Source organism: Oncorhynchus nerka, linkage group LG17 (assembly GCF_034236695.1).
Source record: "Oncorhynchus nerka isolate Pitt River linkage group LG17, Oner_Uvic_2.0, whole genome shotgun sequence".
NCBI classification, from domain to species: domain Eukaryota; kingdom Metazoa; phylum Chordata; class Actinopteri; order Salmoniformes; family Salmonidae; genus Oncorhynchus; species Oncorhynchus nerka.
The window spans coordinates 45,550,175-45,566,178 of record NC_088412.1 but is presented as its reverse complement, the minus strand read 5'-3'; the positions used below and the strand labels follow the sequence as shown (position 1 = coordinate 45,566,178).

General features: G+C 43.5%; 1 protein-coding gene across 1 annotated transcript in view; it reads left to right on the top strand.

The window, feature by feature from the left end:
- pik3r3b (phosphoinositide-3-kinase, regulatory subunit 3b (gamma)) overlaps positions 1 to 16,004 on the top strand; it is a 301,873-nt gene that overhangs the window by 131,091 nt on the left and 154,778 nt on the right. The window contains exons 4-5 of the mRNA XM_029686795.2: positions 1,139 to 1,270; positions 15,516 to 15,717. Of these exons, the coding sequence (XP_029542655.1) occupies positions 1,139 to 1,270; positions 15,516 to 15,717 (334 nt within the window). The remainder of the gene's footprint in view (positions 1 to 1,138; positions 1,271 to 15,515; positions 15,718 to 16,004) is intronic.

The following is a 16,004-nucleotide window of genomic DNA, read 5'->3' as shown; positions in this document are numbered from 1 at the left end:
TGGGGAGTGAGAGGGAAATGATGTGGGGATTTCTTGGTCCCAATCCCCTGTAGTCTGACTGGGCGGCAGTGGTGTAATGATGCTGGTTGAGGTCCCCAGAGCCTGTTCATTAGCTGTGATTAAACTGCCTCCCAGTCTTCATCCTGTCCTCATCCTCACAGTAGAGCCACTACTGTCAGCCATGAGAGGGCTGTCCTCATCCTGTCCTAATCCTCACAGAGATACACTGCCTTGAGAGGAATGTCTTCATCCAATCCTCACTCCTCATCCTGTCCTCATCCTTACAGTAGAGCCATTACTATCAGCCATGAGAGGGCTGTCCTCATCCTATCTCATCCTCACAGAGAGTTTCTACTGTCAGTCAAACACAGTCAACCCCAGCATAGAAAAACAGTTAACCACAGGTTGACTGTCACTAGCGTGTGCCATGAAACATACATCCTTCTGTCCTCTATGTCACTGAACACAGTGAAAATTAATATAATGTCTTGCCCTCTGTATGACTTTTCCACATGGAGGGGCAGGATCAGTGACTCCACAACACACCCACACACAAGCTACAGAACTGTTCTTGAATTATCATATTGTGTTGGAAGGGGGTCAGAAAGAGGTCACAGTGATATAAATTTACCTCTGGTTTAGTGGACCGTCATGATTGAAAAGTTTATTTGACAATTAGTTTTAGAGAAATCAATGCTTGTCCTCCAGTGTGTCACGGCTTGTCCTCCCCTAATGCAATGAACCTGATCACCCAGGACACACACACACACAAATATTATCTCTGTGACTGTTTTGTCTACATCCCGCTGGTTTAGGGCATTCTTTCTCTGTATGTAGTACATCTGGTAGGTTCTTTCTGTTTCTAACTGATATATGCCTGTTTCCCCAGAGCTAAATGGCCCTGACACTCCTTTGACTCATTTCATTACAGCTCAGAATACCATCCAGTGTCAGGCTGCTGCTGTACCAACACTTCTGTCTGTCTCCACTAGTACAGCTGAAAAATGAGCTGCCAGTCACACCTCATTGTTTTGTGTTATCTTGTAAATTACATAGGATTGAAGAATTTGTGATTCTTAACACAAGTCTCTTTCTCGTACTCTCTTCCACCCTCCTGTTCTCCCTCCCTCCCTCTCAGACCCAGTCTCAGTGGATGTGGACCAGTATGAAGTGGCAGTGTTGTCTGATACTCTGAGGGGTTTCCTCCAGGACCTGCCCTCCCCCATCATCCCAGCTGTGGTCTACAGTGAACTGGTCTATACTGCCCAAGGTACAGTAACAGTACACTCACAATGGTAATGATTAACTAACATCAAACATCACAGTCCATAATCAGCTAGGACATATGGATACGACATAGATACGGTTTGCACAGACTTATTGCGGCTAGCCAATCACAGAGTTCTGCTGTCACTTGAAAAAAGGTTTAAGTTAATTTTAACCCAGGATTAAAGGGATACTCTGGGAATGAGGTCCTTCATCTACTTCACCAGAGTTAGATGAACTCGTGGATACTATTTGTATGTCTCTGTGTCCAGTATGAAGGAGGTTAGAGCTATTTTCGTGAGCCAATGCTAACAAGCATTAGCGCAATGACTGGCAGACTATGGCTATCTGCAAGAATGCAAGAAGATGTTAGCATATACCCATATACTTCCAGTCATTATGCTAACACTAGTTATGTTAGTTATGTTATGCTAGAGACATAACAATGGTATCCACAAGTTCATCTGACTCTGGGGAAGTAGATATATGTCAAAATCCAAAAGTGTCCCTTTAACTCTAGAACCGTCTGGTCTTTCTGCCTATAAGTATCCGCTAGAGAACGTTGCCTGGCGTCCCCTTTAGCATAACATATGCATCAGATGCATACCAACCCGCAAATTGCAGCAAACATAAAGCACCAATTCATGATAAATAGTGCATAAACTATTATAAAGGATTAATTGTATGAAGAAATATTAGTGGAAATATACACATAAAAAGAAAATATACAATAGTAAAGGATATGTTTTGTGTAGTTCTACAAAGTCCTAGAAAGAATGTAGGCCTATAGCCTATTTTCATTTCTCTTACAATAAAAACATTTGTGTAATCTATTTGATCAACTTTATTTGTAGATTCGATTCGTAATAGAGTTATAGTAATTAATAAAGTCCAGTTACAGCTTCTTTTGACAAAGTTGAAACTAAAAAGATTAGAAATTATATAACCAGCCAGGTGAGGTGAAATGATCTGCTATATTCCTAAACAACAGCATGAACAATTGTAACGGATGAATTGCATATTTTAATTTGAAGTTTATTATGTTACTACATTTTTGCTTAGTAGCCAGAGCAATGCTGCCGCACGGACAGCACAGGTATTCTGGGAAAAAGTTCAATTTGGAAATAGAGCTGCAACTTTTGAATTATGAGTTATTTGACAAAGGTAAGTGTAATAGAAACGGCAGAATATGCTCTGTCTGATACTATATATAAAATGTTTTACCTCCATGTGACTCTGAAGGAGGATTTGATAAAGTGATGATCCTTTCCTTGCATCTTTAAATGTAAATTACAAGGTGCGCCCATCACTTCATATACAATTTGACAACTGATAGGCCTAATATTGTCACTCATCAGATGATTGTCAATTTAATATCATCTATACTCTTATTATGTGTGAAATTAGTTTTGGTATAATTTAGGTGTCGTTTCGATGGGCCAGGTGTGCGGGCTGACTGGCATCATTTGTTTCCTACTCATCGAGTTGGATAGTCAAGGATATGTTTTGATTTATTCTAAAGGCCTACTGTAACGCATTGCATGTTTTCATTTCCGTTACAGTAAATAAAATAGTCCTGTAACAGCTTCTTTTTACAAAGTAAAACATAAAAGGGATCAACCCGCAAGGCGTGCGGTCAAATTATTAACATGAGAGCTAACGCTGATAAATTGGGATATGGCGCCGGAAGGGAGGGCTGCCATTTTACAGGATCCGAACCAACTGTGCTATTTTATTAGTTTTTTCAATTTTTTTTGTAACTCCTTTGGTATATAATGTAGCTGCTACCGTCTCTTATGACCGAAAATATCTTTTAGACATCAGAACAGCGAATACTCACCTCAAACTGGACGAAGATTTCTTCTTTAATGAGACCGACATGAAGGATATACTGCAAGGCCTAAATCCCCATCATCAGCGTGAAGAAAAGACAGAGGAAAAGGGGGAGGAGGGCGGGGTGCCTTGTAAGAATTCGCAGACGATTAGGTAAATCCCACTACCCTCGGTATGATTGGTCAACGTGCAATCATTGAAAAAACAAACTGGACAACTACGATCAAGACATTCCTAACAATGGGACATCAAAAAAATGTAATATCTTATGTTTCACTGAGACTTAGCTGAACGACGACACAGATAATACAGATCGGCAGGACAGAGCAGCTACGTCTGGTAAGATGAGGGGTGGGGTGTGTGTCTATTTGTCAATAACTGCTGGTGCGCGATGTCTAATATTAAAGAAGTCTTGAGGTGTTGCTCTCCTGAGGTAGAATACCTCATGATAAGCTGTAAGACCACACTATCTATCAAGTGGGTTCTCATCTATGTTATTAGTAGCCGTTTATTTACCACCACAAACCCATGCTGGCACTAAGACCGCACACAACAAGCAGTATAAGGCCATAAGCAAACATGAAAATGCTCATCCAGAAGCGGCGCTCTTAGTGGCCGTGGACTTTAATGCCGGCAAACTGAAATCCGTTTTACCTCATTTCTACCAACATGTCACATGTGCAAGACCACCTTTACTCTACACACAGAGACGCATACAATGCCTTAACTCGCCCTCCATTTGGCAAATCTGACCATAATTCTGTCCTCCTGATTCATGCTTACAAGCAAAAAATTTAAGCAGGAAGTGCCATTGACTCACTCAATACAGAAGTGGTCAGATGACACAGATGCTATACTACATGATTGTTTTGCTAGCACAAACTGGAATATGTTCCGGGATTCATCCAATGGCATTGAGGAGTGTACCACCTCAGTCACCGGCTTCATCAATTAGTGCATCGACAACATCGTCCCAACAGTGACCGCACGCACATTTCCCAACCAGAAGATATGGATTACAGGCAACATCTGCACCGAGCTACATGCTAGAGCTGCTACTTTCAAGGAGTCTGGACGCTTATAAGAAATCCCACTATGCCCTCAGACGAACCATCAAACAAGCAAAACATTAATACAGGACGAAGATTGAATCCTACTACACCAGCTTTCTGGTTCTGGTTAACGTTCTAATGTCTCTGAGATGCAGGCTGTACAGTCGGCTTTGTTAACCGATGCTGTGTATAGTAATCATTAGCTACTCTAGATGCTTCTGTCATGCTGCAGAGAACTCAGCCTGTCCTTCCCGGGCTCTCTCTATATACACTGCTCAAAAAAATAAAGGGAACACTAAAATAACACATCCTAGATCTGAATGAATGAAATATTCTTATTAAATACTTTTTTCTTTACATAGTTGAATGTGCTGACAACAAAATCACACAAAAATGATCAATGGAAATCAAATTTATCAACCCATGGAGGTTTGGATTTGGAGTCACACTCAAAATTAAAGTGGAAAACCACACTACAGGCTGATCTAACTTTATGTAATGTCCTTAAAACAAGTCAAAATGAGGCTCAGTAGTGCGTGTGGCCTCCACGTGCCTGTATGACCTCCCTACAACGCCTGGGCATGCTCCTGATGAGGTGGAGATGGTCTCCTGAGGGATCTCCTCCCAGACCTGGACTAAAGCATCCGCCAACTCCTGGACAGTCTGTGGTGCAACAGTCTGTGGTGTCCCAGATGTGCGCATTTGGATTCAGGTCTGGGGAACAGGCGGGCCAGTCCATAGCATTAATGCCTTCCTCTTGCAGGAACTGCTGACACACTCCAGCCACATGAGGTCTAGCATTGTCTTGCATTAGGAGGAACCCAGGGCCAACCGCACCAGCATATGGTCTCACAAGGGGTCTGAGGATCTCATCTCGGTACCTAATGGCAGTCAGGCTACCTCTGGCGAGCACATGGAGGGCTGTGCGGCCCCGCAAAGAAATGCCACCCCACACCATGACTGACCCACCGCCAAACCGGTCATGCTGGAGGATGTTGCAGGCAGCAGAATGTTCTCCACGGCGTCTCCAGACTGTCACGTCTGTCACATGCTCAGTGTGAACCTGCATTCATCTGTGAAGAGCACAGGGCGCCAGTGGCGAATTTGCCAATATTGGTGTTCTCTGGCAAATGCCAAACGTCCTGCACGGTGTTGGGCTGTAAGCACAACCCCCACCTGTGGACGTCGGGCCCTCATACCACCCTCATGGAGTCTGTTTCTGACCGTTTGAGCAGACACATGCACATTTGTGGCCTGCTGGAGGTCATTTTGCAGGGCTCTGGCAGTGCTCCTCCTCGCACCAAGGCGGAGGTAGCGGTCCTGCTGCTGGGTTGTAAGCCCTCCTACGGCCTCCTCCACATCTCCTGATGTACTGGCCTGTCTCCTGGTAGCGCCTCCATGCTCTGGACACTACGCTGACAGACACAGCAAACCTTCTTGCCACAGCTCACATTGATGTGCCATCCTGGATGAGCTGCACTACCTGAGCCACTTGTGTGGGTTGTAGACTCTGTCTCATGCTACCACTAGAGTGAAAGCACCGCCAGCATTCAAAAGTGACCAAAACATCAGCCAGGAAGCATAGGAACTGAGAAGTGGTCTGTGGTCCCCACCTGCAGAACCACTGCTTTATCTGTGTCTTGCTAATTGCCTATAATTTCCACCTGTTGTCTATTCCATTTGCACAACAGCATGTGCAATTTATTGTCAATCAGTGTTGCTTCCTAAGTGGACAGTTTGATTTCACAGAAGTGTGATTGACTTGGAGTTACATTGTGTTGTTTAAGTGTTCCCTTTATTTTTTTGAGCAGTGTATATATATATACAGTGGGGAGAACAAGTATTTGCAGGTTTTCCTACTTACAAAGCATGTAGAGGTCTGTAATTTTTTATCATAGGTACACTTCAACTGTGAGAGACGGAATCTAAAACAAAAATCCAGAAAATCACATTGTATGATTTTTTAAAGTAATTAATTTGTGTTATTTTATTGCATGACAAGTATTTGATACATCAGAAAAGCAGAACTTAATATTTGGTACAGAAACCTTTGTTTGCAATTACAGAGATCATATGTTTCCTGTAGTTCTTGACCAGGTTTGCACACACTGCAGCAGGGATTTTGGCCCTCTCCTCCATACAGACCTTCTCCAGATCCTTCAGGTTTCAGGGCTGTCGCTGGGCGAAACGGACTTTCAGCTCCCTCCTAAGATTTTCTATTGGGTTCAGGTCTGGAGACTGGCTAGGCAACTCCAGGACCTTGAGATGCTTCTTACGGAGCCACTCCTCAGTTTCCCTGGCTGTGTGTTTCGGGTTGTTGTCATGCTGGAAGAGCCAGCCATGACCCATCTTCAATGTTCTTACTGAGGGAAGGAGGTTGTTGGCCAAGATCTTACGATACATGGCTCCATCCATCCTCCCCTCAATACGGTGCAGTCGTCCTGTTCCCTTTGCAGAAAAGCATCCCCAAAGAATGATGTTTCCACCTCCATGCTTCACGGTTGGGATGGTGTTCTTGGGGTTGTACTCATCCTTCTTCTTCCTCCAAACACGAGTGGAGTTTAGACCAAAAAGCTCTATTTTTGTCTCTTCAGACCACATGACCTTCTCCCATTCCTCCTCTGGATCATCCAGATTGTCATTGGCAAACTTCAGACGGGCCTGGACATGCGCTGGCTTGAACAGGGGGACCTTGCGTGCGCTGCAGGATTTTAATCCATGACGGCGTAGTGTGTTACTAATGGTTTTCTTTGAGACTGTGGTCCCAGCTCTCTTCAGGTCATTGACCAGGTCCTGCCGTGTAGTTCTGGGCTGATCCCTCACCTTCCTCATGATCATTGATGCCCCACGAGGTGAGATCTTGCATGGAGCCCCAGAGATTGACAGATCACCCTCGGGATTGACCGTCATCTTGAACTTCTTCCATTTTCTAATAATTGCGCCAACAGTTGTTGCCTTCTCACCAAGCTGCTTGCCTATTGTCCTGTAGCCTATCCCAGCCTTGTGCAGGTCTACAATTTAACACTGATGTCCTTACACAGCTCTCTGGTCTTAGCCATTGTGGAGAGGTTGGAGTCTGTTTGATTGAGTGTGTGGACAGGTGTCTTTTATACAGGTAACGAGTTCAAACAGGTGCAGTTAATACAGGTAATGAGTGGAGAACAAGGGGGCTTCTTACAGAAAACCTAACAGGTCTGTGAGAGCCGGAATTCTTACTGGTTGGTAGGTGATCAAATACTTATGTCATGCAATAAAATGCAAATTAATTACTTAAAAATTATACAATGTGATTTTCTGGATTTAGATTCCATCTCTCACAGTTGAAGTGTACCTATGATAAAAATGACAGACCTCTACATGCTTTGTAAGTAGGAAAACCTGCAAAATCGGCAGTGTATCAAATACTTGTTCTCCCCACTGTATATGACGATCATCACCAATTCCCACGTTACCTGCCCTCCCTTTCCTTCCTCCCTCAGCTCCTTTCTCTACATTTTTTTCCTTCATTTTCTTGATCTGCATTACACCTAATCCCCTTCAATACCATCCCAAATCCCCCTATTGTGGATTCTGTCACACCTGCAAAGCCTCCTAAACCCATTTATATAAACCCTTCTCTCTGCAAGGTAGACCAACTGACCAGCCGGCGGGGAGGATCACGGTCATCTGACCGACCATGCGACTGACTGTGTAACCATAACTTCAGCAGACTCCGGCCAAGTGTCTCAGTCTCATCCCTTTGTGTCTGTCTGTCTCAGACAAGAGAAGTCAGTCATTCTATTGGCATAATCCAGATTCAGATTGACCTCTCTAAGAACCCAGGGCAAAGGGCCAGCTTTCCCACCAGACCATGCCCATCTGGACTGAACAAAGGTGGGTAGCTATAGTTAAGTAGCTGATGTATATACAGACTTCCAGGAAAGCCATTGGACCGGTCAGCTGTTCTAGCACCAGACCTGGGTTCAAATACATGTGTATTTGAATATTTGTTATTTAAATACTTATTTTCTGTGTATTTGAGTATTTTCAAATAATTTCCTATAAATAACCTATTTGAAGGTATTTTCAAATACTTATTTTAAATAGTATTTTCAAATACCTGGGTTCAGTGCATGGAAGTGTATTTGAGTCCGTGTATTTCCAAATACATTCCAATATTCAACTACTTGTACTTCCCCCCCCCCAAAAAAAATTCCTAAATACTTATTTACATATGTTTTTGAAAATAATTGAAATACCCCAAATAGTATTTGAACCCAGGTCTGCCTAGCACCCAGCTCTAACCCTCCCTTTCCCCCTCCTCCCTGAGCTGCCCAGTGTCCTTGTGCCCAGTAGGTCAGGTCCATATGGGAAGCCATTAGAACGGTCTGCAGCCCTATAGCACCCACGTCTACCCTCTTTCCTCCTTTCCGTCCGTCCTGCTTTCCTTCCATCCTCCGATTCTCCCGCGTCTGCCCCGGTGTCCAGTGTCCTAAGGGACAGATGGAAAGCCACTCGACCAATCAGTGGCACCCAAAGGTCCTCCCACCTTCCTCTGTGCCCATTCCCAGTGTCCAGTAGGTTCTCAGGGTCAGATGGACAGGCCAAGTTCTCAGCTTTGTCGTCTATTGAGCCAGGGTCAGATCGTATTAATGAGGACCGAGGGGGGCCCTGAAGACCGAGGGGACAGGGAAGGGCGATAACAGCTCCAGACGGGATGTGGATGAATTTTGGGGGAGGGAGAGCAGGGGGTCTGGGTAGGTAGCGGTCATCGGCTGCGTCTGTGGTCTGAGGAGGCGAGACGAGAGAAGGTCAACACAGCTGACCTCTACCAGATCAGGCGGATTGGCCGACCATATATAATCTAACAGCTCTGACCGACACACAGCCCCCCAACACACCTACACACAAACACACACCCTCCATCTCCACGCACATGACCTGCCACCACCTCCTCCGTCACCTGTACCCAAGCACCTGCCACTTTGCCCTCCCACTCTTCAAGTGCCCTTTTGGGTGGTGGTATAATTATATATTTTTTTGTATACAGTTTTTGTTGTTGTTCTGAAGCCACTTCCCCAAAGTTATTGTGACGTTGTCAAGTTTGCCACCCCCCACTCCTACTCTGTCCTTTGGTCTGCCTGTACATGGCTCACGTGCGCCTGTTTCCAAGTCTGGGTACCCTTTTTACATTTTTAACACCTGCTCCATGAAAGGTATGTGCACGGCCCTGCTAACTTTTGACCCCTGACCCTAAGACACTTATCTCAAATATGCACCCTTGGCCAGGCTTAACCAGACCAGCGCTAATGGCCCCAGGCATGGGTGGAACTCATTAAGAGAAAGGCCAGCCTCAGCCAGGCAACAAGAGCAGCTAACAGGAGAGTAGTCCTTATCACTAGACATGAGGTGCTCTATACTGAACACTTATGGTGCTGCTTTATGCTCTGTCTGCAGCTAAAATACAGACACACACACACACACACACACACCACTAAGGATCAACTCAAACACTCATCCACTCTCAGCTAAAATTCACAATGTCAGTCAGGACAGACAGATTTACTGAGGTCATACTGCTGGTTGTGGGTTAAGTCCAGAGCACTTTGAGTTATTGCGATCAATCACAAACATGGGTTTTAACACTGAATACCCTGCGAGCTCCAAATGCACCACTCTAATAGGTCAATATGGATCACATTCTGCTACCTTCATGTAGATTATGTGTGAATGAAGATAGCTAGCTGCATTAGATTTTAGTACCTATTATGTAGTTAATACAGAGGTTCAATCAGTAAGTCTGGTCTGAATGGCTAGATCGCTTTAATTTAATTCAGTAAGCACAATGTAATTATCTTCGCTGGGCATAGTGGAATGTATATGTTAGTATTACAAACATTATAATCATCAGCACACAGGGCCGGATTAAGGCAGGGGTTTACCAGGGCTGAAGCCCTGGGCCCAGGCCCATAATAAAACAAATATATACAATATATATTATATATACAGTGTATATTATATATGAAGTATATATGAAGTATTTTTTTTGTTGCAACCGCCAACCACAGGAGGACTCAGGAGCCCGCTCTCAAGAAGGCTGCAGTTTAAGCAGCATGTGTGCCAAATATACAGCTTGTTGCATTGTGGCCATAAACATATAATCCATAGAACGGTTTGAAACCTCTTACCCTGTCAATTTGACTGTTGGGTGCACTAGCAATGCCTGCCAGTCCTAACTTGAATGGGAACTGCCATCTATGGATTATATTTCTTGAGATAGGCTATTGCCACGACAAGTAGCCTATGGCTTCATCATCAATTGGTGAGTCAGTGTGCCACTGGACATGTTATTTAGTAGCTTACTGTAGCCTATAATATATATGTATATACAGTGCCTTGCAAAAGTACTCATCCCCCTTGGCGTTTTTCCTATTTTGTTGCATTACAACCTGTAATTTAAATGGATTTTTATTTGGATTTCATGTAATGGACATACACAAAATAGTCCAAATTGGTGAAGTGAAATGAAAAAAAATAAAGGAATAGAAAAGTTGTGCGTGCATATGTATGTATTCACCCCCTTAGCTATGAAGCCCCTAAATAAGATCTGGTGCAACTAATTACCTTCAGAAGTCACATAATTAGTTAAATGAAGTCCACCTGTGTGCAATCTAAGTGTCACAGGATCTCAGTATATATGTTATGAAAGGCCCCAGAGTCTGCAATACCACTAAGCAAGGGGCACCACCAAGCAAGCGGCAGCATGAAGACCAAGGAGCTCTCAAATCAGGTCAGGGACAAATGTGTTGAGAAGTACAGATCAGGGTTGGGTTCTAAAAAAATATCAGAAACTTTGAACATCCCTCAGACCACCATTAAATCCATTATTTTAAAAATGGAAAGAATATTGCACCACAACAAACCTGCCAAGAGTGGGCCGCCCACCAAAACTCACAGACCAGGCAAGGAGGGCATTAATCAGAGGCAACAACGAGACCAAAGATAACCCTGAAAGAGCTGCAAAGCTCCACAGCGGAGATTGGAGTATCTGTCCATAAGACCACTTTAAGCCGTACACTCCACAGCGCTGGGCTTTGCGGAAGACTGGCCAGAAAAAAGCTATTGCTTAAATAAAAAATTAAACAAATATGTTTGGTGTTCACCAAAAAGCATGAGTCAGATGAGACTAAAATTGAGATTTTTGGCCAAGGAGGAAAAATCTGTGTCTGGCGCAAACCAACACCTGGCATCACCCTGAGAACACCATCCCCACAGTGAAGCATGGTGGTGGCAGCATCATGCTGTGGGGATGTTTTTCATCGGCAGGTACTGTGAAACTGGTCAGAATTGAAGGAATGGTGCTAAATACAGGGAAATTCTTGAGGGAAAAGATGCCAAGGGGGGTGAAAACTTTCACATGCCACTGTGTGTATATATATATATATATTACCTACTAATATTGCACAATCTGTGATTTCCTAATCCGGCCCTGTCAGCATAGTTTCATGTTTCTCCTCCTCTTTTACTATTAACCATGTGCAGAATGTCATTCACCTACTAGCTTACAGCCTGTGAGCACAGCACTATAATGCAACTTCACTTTCTGAATAACCAGATGTGTAAAGTAACTCATTGCAACTACTCTCCTTACTGTAATTGAGTAGCTTTTCTGAGTACTTTTTTGAGTATTTTTCAAAGTTAGTCATTTTAGTCCTACTTTAGTAGAATTTCATGAAAGTAACACTACTTCTTTTTGAGTCTGATATTTCAGTACTTTTTCCACCCCTGGTACGGGAGTTTGTGAAGAGGAAATTAGTGACAGAAAGTGGGAGGGAATGAGTGAGTGAAGGAAAGAGGGTGAGTGGGTGAATGTCAGCTCCGCATAGAGCTACCCGCCATCACAGCATCTGGCTCCACTGATCATCCCTCGGAGACAAGGCCATACCCCAAACTATTTTAATATGTTTTCATATTTGCATTTTGTTTCTGTTGTTCATTCAGTTAAACCTGTTTCTCGATTGAACTGAACATAAACAGTCAATTTCCAAAAGCACACAGTAAAGGTACATACCCAATGGGCACAGTTTTGATTTACATTATGGTTGTGGTCAACTAACGTGAATTCAACATGAAATCAACAAAGAATGTAAACATGTCTTTGGATTTAGGTTCAAAGTTGGGTGAAAAAAATACTAAAGGTGACTGACCGGCTCAATTGTCTTTATGTAGCAAATATATATATATTTTTTCATCAAATCAAATTTTATTGGTTACATATACGTGATTAGCAGAAGTTATTGTGGGTGTAGGGAAATGCTTGTGCTTCTAGATCTGGCAGTAATATCTAACAAATAATATCTAACAAATTACACAACATATATTTTATTTTTATGTTTTATGTTCATACAAATATTTACATACAGTGGGGAGAACAAGTATTTGATACACTGCCGATTTTGCAGGTTTTCCTACTTACAAAGCATGTAGATGTCAGTCATTTTTATCATAGGTACACTTCAACTGTGAGAGACGAATCTAAAACAAAAATCCAGAAAATCACATTGAATGATTTTTAAGTAATTCATTTGCATTTTATTGCATGACATAGAGGCCTGGCCACCCCTCATAGCCTGGTTCCTCTCTAGGTTTCTTCCTAGGTTCTGGCCTTTCTAGGGAGTTTTTCCTAGCCACCTTGCTTCTACACCTGCATTGCTCGCTGTTTGGGAGTAGGAGGCTGGGTTTCTGTACAGCACTTTGAGATATCAGCTGATGTAAGAAGGGCTTTATAATTAACTTTTATTTGAGTAATGCAAAATATGTAAACTTTGTTAAAGTGACTAGTGTTTCATTCCTTAAAGTGGCCAGTGATGTCTAGTCTATGCCTATAGGCAGCAGACTCTAATTTGCTAGTGATGGCTGTTTAACAGTCTGATGATCTTGAGAAGCAGTTTTTCAGTCTGTCGTTACTAGCTTTGATGCACCTGTACTGGGCTCGCCTTCTGGATGATAATGGGGTGAACTGGCAGTGGCTTGGGTGGTTGATGTCCTTGATGATTTTTTGGGCCTTCCTGTGACATTGGGTGCTGTAGGTGTCCTGGAGGTCTGTGTTGGGCATACCACACCACCCTCTGGACAGCCTTGTGGTTGCGGGCGGTGCAGTTGCCATACCAGGCGGTGATACAGCCTGACAGGATGCTTTCAATTGTGCAGCTGTAGACGTGTGTGAGGGTTTTAGGTGCCAAGCCAAATGTATTTAGCTTCCTGAGGTTGAAGAGACTCTGTTACGCCTCTGTGTGGGTGGTCCATTTCAGTTTGTCAGTGATGTGTACGCCAAGGAACTTGAAGCTTTCCACCTTCTCCACTACGGTCCCGACGATGTAGATAGGGGGGTGCACCCTCTGCTGTTTCCTAAAATCCACGATCATCTCCTTTGTTTTGCTGACGTTGAGTGAGAGGTTGTTTTCCAGGCACCACACTCCCAGAGCCCTCACCTCGTCCATGTAGGCTGTCTCGACTTTGGATAAAAGTAGAGACTGGTATGTGAGTGTGCTTTGGGCGTTCAGTAACCTCAAAGCATTGTGAGATTGTCCATTTGTAAATTCAGACCGTTTCGCTCTCGGAGCGTTCAGAGCACTCTGGCTGAGGAGTAGGGTTGAGCCGAGCATTCTGACCCAACAACAGCTGTAAATCACCAAGCTAACGTTTGCTAGCTTGCTAGCTACTTCCAGACACATGAGAGAACAGCTCACTCTGACCATTTTATTCACCCTAGCAGAGCTGGTTAGGCTGTTTTTATGTTATCCAGAGTGTTGTTGACTGCAACTGTGCTGCTGGCAACAATTTAATTTAATTACGCTTTTTTTGCCAACGGTTACTGACACCGGCAATATACAACGGGTGTTGAGCGTTCGTAAATTTGTCAGTTATTCTGTGCTCTGCCACACTCAGACCAAAGTGCTCTGAAATCGGGGTAGATAGCCAGAGCGAATTTACCAGCTATGCCTATCAACGGGTGTCACGGTGACTTCATAAACATTCTATTGAAATAGTTACTTGCATAGTGGAGTATTTAGATAGCTAAATCTTACCTGTATATATGGATGGACGCTTCTTCCTCTCTGTCACGGATGCGATGGTTACTCTTTGTTCGAAGATGTAATCCGGAGACAGGTGTTTCATACAACAGCCTTCTGTGTGTTCTCTTTTTGACTCCGTCTCAATATTTGCAATCAAACTCAGAATTGTATCCATCTCCTTAGCTATGATACTCTAATTCCACTGATTTCAAAACTCGGTCCTCCAGAATGTGGAGAGCAACACTTATACAGTTCTACTACGCGATATCTTTTCAAAAAGCCACGTTAGAAAGGACTACCTACACATACTGATCAGCTCATATTATAGACAGAGGCATGCTACATGGCAGACCAATCCAAACTCATCTCTCGGCATGTCCAGCCCACTCATTATGTCAGCCAATCATGGCTAGCGGGAAGGTTTCTGACTTTTTCCATTGCTAAACAAACTAGGCTCGGGATTTAACCATTTTATTTGTACAGATTGCATGCAAAATTGTTGTTAATAAGGCACATGAAACACATGTTCCCGAAGGCCTTTCTGCCCAAAAAACGCATTTTGATAAAAGTAGTCACGCGCAACATACGCCTAATTTCCTGAAACGAGTCACAAATTCCCTTACGCTGATGACCTTTTTCAAATCCAATCAGTTTTCCACGTTGATTCAACATCATCACATTTAATTTTGGGGTTGGAATGACGTGGAAACAATGTTAGTTCAGCTTGTTTTTGCCCAGTGGGTAGTCATTGTTATGGATGGTTTCTCCTTGGGAACAGCATCAAATCAAGGCTGGTTACCAAACATCATTAAGCAGACTACAGAAGTGAATCTAGAATGGATAGAAGCTATGTGGCTTCTTTGAAAGAAGCACAGATGTCATCTTGTTTGCAGAATGAAGAGAAGACCTGTGGTGAGAGCATCAATATGACTGCTCCTCTCTAAACATTATTGTCTGAGCTGTGACAACACACAAAGGAGCTGAGCCTGATCCCAGGCCTGCTGGGTTAGCTGCTTTTACTAACATCCACGGACACAGAAGACATGTTCTTTATAACTTGTCCCATCAGAGCCAAATCCATGTATGTATAGACTACATGTTGCTATGCTAGACAACAGTGCAGCAGTTGGGGAGGCTAGAATCTTTATTCAAATCTCCCAGTATATCTCTCAAATATTCAAAGAACTGAGTATATGTGTGTTATGTTACTAGTGCCTGGCGCTCTATCCCAACACACACACACACACACTCACACACAAATACAATACACACTTGTACTCATTCTCCCTTCTCTGTCTTCTTACTCCAGAAACTCAGAGCATAGAGGACTGTGGCGAGAAGCTGAAGAGGATCCTGGAGTCCCCCAGCGTGCCCCAGGCCAACCACCAGCTCCTGGTGCACCTCACCAGACACCTGGTCAAGGTGGCCCAGAGTGAAGCTCAGAACCAGGCCAGCCCCAGGCTTCTAGGCCAGGTCTTCAGTGAGACCATCTTCAAACACTCCCACTTCAGGTAAGACTGATGAAGTGGTGTTGCTGGCTGAACTCTTAGATAGACAGGTGCTATCTAGAACCTAAATGGGTTCTTTGGCTGTCCCCATAGAATAAGCCTTTAAAGAACCCTTTTGGGTTCCAGGTAGAACCATTTTCATGTAGATCAATTTCCACAAAGGGTTCTACATGGAACCAAAAGGGGTTATTCAAAGGGTTCTCCTAAGGGGACAGCCGAAGAACCCTTTTTTCTAAGAGTGTACTGTCGAACATGTATAGGAAACATATTAAAAATGGGTCTTATGCATG